Genomic DNA, 8,391 nt, shown 5'->3' with positions numbered 1-8,391 from the left:
AATCAAACAGCCTGCTACTTACCTTTTGCGTTTTTCTTTGCGTTCTTTTTTTTTTTAAAGTTCTTCACAACCATAAGTCACAACCAAACACACAAACCATAAAACTTAATCTAAACACACAACAAAATAATATAACCATACCTCAACCTCATGGTGGACCACCTGAGCGAGACGCAGGCTCCCTGGCTATCCCTCAGTCAAGAGATCCGCTCTCTGACTTCCCACTAAGAAGGCAAATGGTGACAACACTCTAGTTTAGGCGCTTCGTCCCCGGCAGCGGCGCCAATGTTAGCGGGTATGCCGCGACGGACGATGGAGCACAACGAGAACACAGACCAACAAACTGTCAATCCGAGGACGTAGCTGACCCCACTAGGGCATGGAGGCAATCTCTGGGTTTTCAACCCTGAGCTAGACACGAACAACACTCTACAGTCACTAATCCTACCACAACACTACCATAAAGCAAAGAAACAGACCGCATCCTACGAAACACTACAAGCTCGAAACAGTCTGAAATCATATCGGAATGACTCGAAATCGGAGGGTAAGACTCACAAGTACATATCCTATGTGGCCAAACACCTAGACCCTGAAAACCATAACTGTAAGACCTCTAATCGCTGTCGCGATAGACTCAAAACAGAAATTTCCAAAGTGTCCGGAACTGATCTACAAAAACATCAACACGAAGAGCTTCTCGCCCTGATTCTAATGACTACTCGATCATTCAGAACGGATGTCGTTTGAGGTACTTACGACCAAATATAGCTCGTAGTAGGCGGGCTAGCGATGTGGTCCTTGGCTTGCATTGCTTGCGTCGACGCGGAGAGCTCCTCGATGCTAACACGCTCCTACTCTCATATCTGCAATGTGATTAGTGTGCGCGACGGTGTGTGTGCATGAAGCTCACTACTGTGTGCTGCAGAACCCACGATTGTATATTATTTGAGATAACATGATGTGTTTTTTACAAAGCCTTAGGTTTTAGATTATATACAAAGCCTTTAAACCTAATGTCCGGCCAGATGACCTGAATTGTCCTTAGGCTTCTGCAGAGCTTAATTACAAGAAACAGAGTTGGCTTTACTCATTATACAAGCATCTGCGACCAAAATACAAGTGCCGATTTAAAATATGAGGTTCCCGTAAACATTACAAAAGTGGCCGTAATGGCTCAAAATAATAATAACGGGATATTCAATGACGTCCATGAACTCGTATCTTCATGTTGCAGCATCCATCTTCATTTTCATTACTTCATCACCATCTTTATGTGGAATCTTTACAGAATCTTTATGGAAACGTTGTTGAAAGGGCGTCCTTTCAACAATAGTAGACCACTCTCGCCGACAAGAGTGGGGCCTTCGGAGAAGGTTTTACAACATCTCTGGTGTCGTATCTCTCTTCTCTCTATCCCTTAGTCTCATACACTTTCACACACAGTGTCCATTCACTTTGTTTGTGATCATAGCATTCTCTCATTAAGAACGGAAGGCTCTCCCTTCCAGAAGAACAAAAGGAACCTTGAGCACAGTTCAAAGCACTCATCTTGAGCAAAGCTCAAACATTCATTCCACTGCACATAAGATTGGTATCAAAGCTTTGACAGTGTTCTGTATCACTCAAGGAAAGAGCCACAAGAATCACAAGAATTTTTTTTCCTTGTTGCGGTTGCACGAACCCAAGTTCGCTTGGGCGTGTTGATTCCTAATCGTGTTTTTGAAGAGTGACAGGAAACCCAAGAAAGAAGGGCTTGTCGAGCCTCCCCTTGTGCCTCTTTTCACTCATTGACAGGGGACCATGCACTTAGCGGCCGGCCAATCGACGTGAGGTGGAAAAAAGCAACCTTGGTGTGAGTGCAAGGCCGCCAAGGGGTGCGCCCGCGGAAAGGAGTATAACTCGGGTGAAGAGAATATCCTTCTCAAACACGGTTTGCAAGCGAAAGAAAACCTCAAGACCCTCAAGAAACTTCAAGAAACTCAAGAAGAACCTCAAGAACCCAAGATCCCCAAGAACCCAAGTTCCTCGTGAACTTAAGATCCCAAGACCACAAGAATCCACAAGAACCCACGACTTCGGGATGGTCATCACATGAAGCGGAATGGATACTTCGCTTGGAGGTGATGAGCATGAGAGAGGCGAAGAAGAATTTTTCCCACCAGGAGGTTTTTCCAACACTCCCCCTTCCCCATCTATGTCAAGGGTTGTACTAACTCCTATGGAGGAGTTGGAGCAGATGTTCATGGAAAGGAAATTAGAACGCGAAGCAAGACAAGCAGAAATGGATCTCAGACACGCAGAAAGAATGGCAGAAATGTAATGCAGAAAGAGAAGCAGAAAGAAAGGCGGCCAAAGCAATACAAGAGCAGAGCGACCGACACAACAAAGAGTTCTGGCGACTCTTTTCTCAAGTTCAGGCACAGATGCAAGAGATTTGGGGAACGGAGACTCTCTCAGTCTCTTCTTCTCCCAAGCATGACTCACAGGATTTGCATGATTATGAGAAGCATGATGATTTGAATGATAATGATGAGCATGATGATTTGAATGACAATGATTTGCATGAAGATGATGTGATTGTTCACAAGAAGGATGATGTGTTAGTTGATACTTTCTCTAGTGAAGCTAACCTCATTGCAGAGACGATCAATCATGAAGACACAATCTTGGCTCTCAAGTTGAGGTCCAAAGAACCCCCAGGGAAGAACTCCCTCAGAAAGAACACCCTCAGGAAGAACCGATCTTGGCTCTTGAGCATAGGTCCAAAGAAGCCTCACAGGAAGTATTATGTGTTCGCATAATTGATACGCACGCATTGTTCGAGTGTTTCATTCGTGATCGTTTCCTGTATTTTAGTCAGCGCCTCTATATGATCCCTTTTCCTAGGCATGACATATTGTACGTTGAGCACGTTTCACTCATGGATTGTTCATGAAAAGATGAAAAGTATGTATGTAAGGAAGTCACATTCCATGTATCTTCCTTGGCATGACACAGTTGTAGATAGAGCACATGGAAGTATGATCACCAAGCATGGGCATTTCCGTTGTGAATTGCTAGTTGATTGATTTAGATCCGAAAGAAAAGATTCGATCTCATTGTTTGCATGTGTTTGATGAACGGTTTGGCATTCCGTCTCTATGTCCATCTACATTGCATGCACAGTCTTTGAGGAAGACAAGATTTTTTCCACTCACTTTACATGGAATAGGTATGTTCATGTTTTTGTGTTGGAAATGGTTTCAGGAATTTTCAGCCATGGAGATTCTTAATGAAGAAAGAAGCATGACTCTCGACGAAGTTGAAGCATCGAAGGAGCCACAGAAGACTTGTTGCTTTCGGCGAGGCCCAAAGAAACAAGCGTTGCAGACCTTTATGAAGTTCAAGTACCGCACGACCCACACATCAGAGTAGGCCGGCGAAGAGTCCCTTCTAGGATTCTGGATGCTATTGGCAATCTCCCTCGACACCATACAGTTCGGTACCCATACGTCACTTTGAAAAGGAGGGGATGTCACATGACACATCCAACCCTATGTGTCCGTGGACAAGCTTCAGCATAACAAGGGTTCAGTCAGTCCAGTCAGTCTAGATTTAGAAGTGATCTGGTACTTTTGTGAGTCTGTTCGCAGACCGTGCATGCCCAGGAACTTAATGTAGATGCATATCCTCTGGTTGCACACAGCATGATCATAAGCATTCCCATCAAAATCCATTAGAATCAGTTAGGGAAATTTTCCAGTGCATTTAGCCTATTTTCCCTATTTTTGACATTTTCACTTTTTATTTTTAAGTGACTTTTGTTGGAAAGTAGGTAGAGCAAATTGAGTAAGTTTGTATATAAGAAAACCTAAACTAGCACTATTTGGCAGAAGAGGCAACAGGAGCCAAGCTCAATAGGCAACTTCTCAACAAGACCCCTTGGTGGACTTCCCTCCAAGCAAGACCCAGATCTAGCGTTTTCTTCATCAAGCATCATCGCCACCCACAACAACAGCCTCAACAAGCTAGAATTTTTGGAAAGCATCATCGCCTAGCCCCTACATCAGCCTGGCGTTTTTGCCTCAGCATCATCGCCACAGAATCCTCCCATTAGCTAGCGTTTTTGGATATCCCTTCCACTAGCGATTTTGCAGACCATAGCGTTTGCAGTTTTGCAGCGTTGTCAACCATAGCAGTGCAGCGTTTTCAGCAATGAATAACATGCAAGTTCAACCCTAAAAGAGTAGCAGATTCAGCCCGGAAAGACCATCAATTTCAGCCTTAAGAAACCTCAGTTTTCAGCCCTAAACCTGAAGATTTTCATTGACGAAGACCTACAAAAACAACCCCCAAAATCAGCGTTTTTGAACTAGTCGCAGATTTCAGCCCATAGCGTTTTTGGACAACAGATAAAAGATTGCAGATTTCAGTCCTTATGTCGGTGTCGTCATCCCCGTCGTTGTCGTCGACATAGCCTAAACTTGCATCAGTCTCATGCATACCGTTTGTACCAGTTTGTGTAATCAATAGTAGACCACTCTCGCCGACGAGAGTGGGGCCTTTAAAGGAGGGTTTTACAACGTCTCTGGTGTCGTATCTCTCTTCTCTCTATCTTTCAGTCTCATACACTTTCATGCACAATGTCCATTCACTTTGTTTGTGATCATAGCATTCTCTCATTAAGAACGGAAGGCTCTCTCTTCCATAAGAACAAAAGGAACCTTGAGCACAGTTCGGAGCACTCATCTTGAGCAAAGTTCAAACATTCATTCCGCTGCACATAACATGGTAATCAGCTGTGGTCCCTCTTCAAAGAAGCCTTATGGTGAAGGCAAACCTTGGCTGGTATCTGGCGAAATCATCTACCTTTGAAGGAATGTATTTTCTTGTGGCGTTGCTTGGTTGGAGTTTTACCTGTTGGCAGCTTATTTCGTGCTCGGCATATTGCGTCTTCTCATTGTCTCAGATTTCATGATGCTGAGGAGAATGTGCCGCACTTATTGTGGGGCAGTCGCTGCTCTCAATCCTTCATTCGGCAGGCATCGGTTGCGTTTTCCCTCCGCCACTTTCCGTAGGCGGTTTTGGCTTTTTGGGGAGCTTCGGTCTTTGCAATCTTAGTTTACAGTTTTTTCTAACTGGGCTAGATTTTGGGTTCTGTGGACCATCTGGCACCACCGCAACTCCTTGATGTTTCAAGGCATTGCTATTGACCCTTTCCCTTGCTTCAAATTTTTGGTGGAGTTTCATTTTGCTTATGATGCTGGGGACATCACTCTTGATGCCTATAGGATTTACTTTGGCTGTTTCTAGCCCTTGGAGCCTTATGTTGCTCCACTTTTTGTATCTTTTCTGCTTGGTGGTTTTTCCTTGCTTTGAGGTTTCCCACTTTTAATTTAAATCAACAAGATTTACAAGAAAAAAAGAGAGTGTGTGTGTGTGTGTGTGAGAGAGAGAGAGAGAGAGAGAGAAAGAACAGCAGCGGGGCTCTCTAGAGAGCATCATAGTACCCCTATAAGCAAACTTCAGGTTTCTGCATGTATTGAATTAAGGCATTGCCGGTCTGCGCTTTGTTTCAGTTTGAAGGGACATGTTTATGCGGCAGTGTCGGTGGATCCTTGGTTGCTGCAGCCCATGCCTGGTTGAGATGGAGCTAGAGAGTGGATGATAGAGAATGCAACATCAGGCACAGAAAATTGTACAGAGGTTTTAAAACAGAGCAGCTGAAAGCAAGGACATACATATGACCTGTGACAACTCTGTAGATGACACCGAGTTTGCCGTCTCTATCATTGCTTCTCTGAGGGAACCTGCAAAGAGACAGCACTCTACACAGAGACGTCCACAGGAATGGATTGCTCAAGCAGAATGCTTTTGTTGGAAACACATTGATCACTATGTATGCCAAAAGTGGTGCTCTTGATAAAGCAAGGGAGTGTTTGATGAGCTTCCATCTTGTAATGGGGTCTCTCGGAATGCTTTTATTTCAGGGTATGCTTTGCACAGACATGGCGAAATAGCTTTAGATTGCTTCCAAAAAATGCTACTCGAAAGAGCCTGTACTTCAAAAGCATATTGTCGTAGGTAATGCACTTTTATAGACATGTATGGCAAGTATGGAGTTCTTGAAAAGGCACAAGAGCATTCGATGGGCTTCGATTCCAGAATGTAGTCTCATGGACTGCCCTAATAGCAGGTTATGCTCAAAGAAAACAAAATAAAGAAGCATTGCTTTGCTTTGAGAAGATGCAGTTGGGGGGCTTTGTTCCTGATAAATTCACCTTTGCTTGCATCTTGAAAGCATGTGGCAGCTTTGGAGCCTTGGACAAAGGCCGGGACATTCATGCTCAGGCTGTAAGAGAGTGTTTATTTGGAAGACATATTGTTATTGGCAGTGCTCTTTGAGATATGTATATGAAAAGGCACTTCATTGTTTTGAGGAGATGCAAGCCTCTGGGTATTCTCCAGATGCAGTTACATTTTCATGCATTTTGAAAGCATGTGGCAGCATACAAGCTCTAAAGAAAGGCCAAGAAGTGCATGCTCAAATTGCGACAAATTAGTTCATGGAAACACATATAGAGGTTGCTAATGCAGTTGTTGGCATGTATGCAAAATGTAATGCATTTGATATAGCACAAGAAGTTTTTTATGAGATTCCAGTTCCTGGCGCAGTTTCATGGAATGGGCTTATTGCAGGGTACATGCATATTATAAAAAATGGATTGCTTGAGAAGGATTCCATTTTGGGCATTGGGGTAGTAATGTATGCCAGTTGTGGTATGCTTGTGGAGTCTCAACACATGTTCGATAAGTTTCCAGTAAAAGATGTGGCTTTATGGAGTGCTCTTATGGTAGGGTATGCACAGATAGGAAAGAATGAGACCGTTCTTTGTCTGCTTGAGAGAATGATTGAAGAAGGCATAGAGCCAGATCTAATAACGTTTTCCATTGTTCTTAGTACTTGTAGCCATACAGGTCCGGTGGATGACAGCCAAGCCTACTTTGAGTTGTTAAGAGAAAGCCTACGGAATTGAGCTTTTTTTAGAGCACCACGACCAGCACTAGCAATACTATTAATAGCTTGCAACAGCAGGAGTTGATGGAGTTCTACTGGCACCAGACAGCTGTTCTTGAGGGGCAAGGAGTGTAAGGCACCCACGTTTTGTTGGGTCTTCGCCACAACTTCAACAGAAGGCCTCTTCTTTATAGGACTCTTCCTCCTTCCATTTGTCTTTCTCTCATCACATGAAATATGGAGCAGAGTCCACATCCTTGGCATCGATCACCACGTCCGGCCAAGACTTTGTGCATTAGCAGCAGTAGCTGCTGAAGACAGCTTTGTACACTGATAACGTCAATAGAGCAGCCCTAGGTGGTAACTGTCTCTTGCCCTTCTTTGCATCAGATCAGAAATGTACTCAACCTTCAAATGACCTCTGTGCATACCGCTGTTCATCAACAGTCTTGCTTTTCGACCAAAAGGAATTCTTGATGGCACATTATATGGGCGCGAGCGCGCGAGAGAGAGAGAGAGGCCGGGGAGAAGAAGAAGAAGATTTTAACGTTGTAGGAAACTATCGCAAGAGACCTTAAAGATCTACTAGCTCGCGCGCCCCGCCTACCGGCGGGCCTCGCTCGCTCTTACCACCTCACTCTGTATGTGTTTGAGTGTGTATGCATCTTTTTACATCTCTCAATGACACACACACGATCCACACTCACACGATCGAAACTTTACATAAAAAAATAGTTTACATTATTGCCAAAAAGGCTCAGGAACATATCTGCATAGCACTCATAGTCGTGCTATTTCAACAGGATCAAGATATTGAGTTGGAGCTCTACAAACTTGTCTTAAATCTACTTTTTGAACTCAACTCAAGTAAATCTTGTAATGACGAATCATCCCAAGCTCTTGCTTTAAGAGCATTAGCCTAATGTTGGGAAAAAAATAGGGATCAAACAACTTGATGTAAATCGTGTCCAACTCATTATCTATATATGATCTCCAAATAGTGTAGTTTTTCTCAATCACTTCCCATGCCCATTGCCATCCCCGTTCAGCAGGTAACAAATTTTCTTCAAAGGCATCAATAATAATGTTTTTTACACTTGAAAAAATAATCATAATTTCGTGGGCCATTTAATTGGTTGCAAGAAAAGAAAACAATATTAGTACTCAAAGCTTAAAATGTGTGTGTGTGTGTGAGAGAGAGAGAGAGAGGGAGAGAGAGAGAGAGATGATCAACATGGCCACTTAAACACTTTAAAAAAGTATAAGCACATTATAAATACTTCAATTATTGATTGTCATGCCAAAAAGTGTCAAGAGCTTCATTAGGTCAAAGTCTTTACAACATTCGAATTTTTTTGCTTGCAACAACTCATATTCTACTCTATAATTGG

The 8,391-nt window shown here is 43.3% G+C and overlaps 1 protein-coding gene across 1 annotated transcript; it reads left to right on the top strand.

Moving 5' to 3' along the window:
• The first annotated feature begins 5,389 nt into the window (after window positions 1–5,389).
• On the top strand, window positions 5,390–7,962 carry LOC147457359 (putative pentatricopeptide repeat-containing protein At5g52630). The gene has a single exon (XM_086513573.1). The coding sequence runs from the start codon at window positions 6,549–6,551 to the stop codon at window positions 7,017–7,019; it is 471 nt and encodes a 156-aa protein (XP_086369699.1). The 5' UTR covers window positions 5,390–6,548; the 3' UTR covers window positions 7,020–7,962.
• The last annotated feature ends 429 nt before the right edge of the window (window positions 7,963–8,391 follow it).

The sequence above is a fragment of the Adiantum capillus-veneris genome, chromosome 5, assembly GCF_014529385.1.
Source record: "Adiantum capillus-veneris isolate H3 chromosome 5, ASM1452938v2, whole genome shotgun sequence".
Lineage (NCBI taxonomy): Eukaryota > Viridiplantae > Streptophyta > Polypodiopsida > Polypodiales > Pteridaceae > Adiantum > Adiantum capillus-veneris.
The sequence above is the reverse complement of the archived record's forward strand: the minus strand, read 5'-3'. Positions and strand labels throughout refer to the sequence as shown.

What these genes read in the sequence shown, in the direction of transcription:
- LOC147457359 (XM_086513573.1), top strand. Translation starts at nt 6,549, where the DNA reads ATGGAAACACATATAGAGGTTGCTAATGCAGTTGTTGGCATGTATGCA.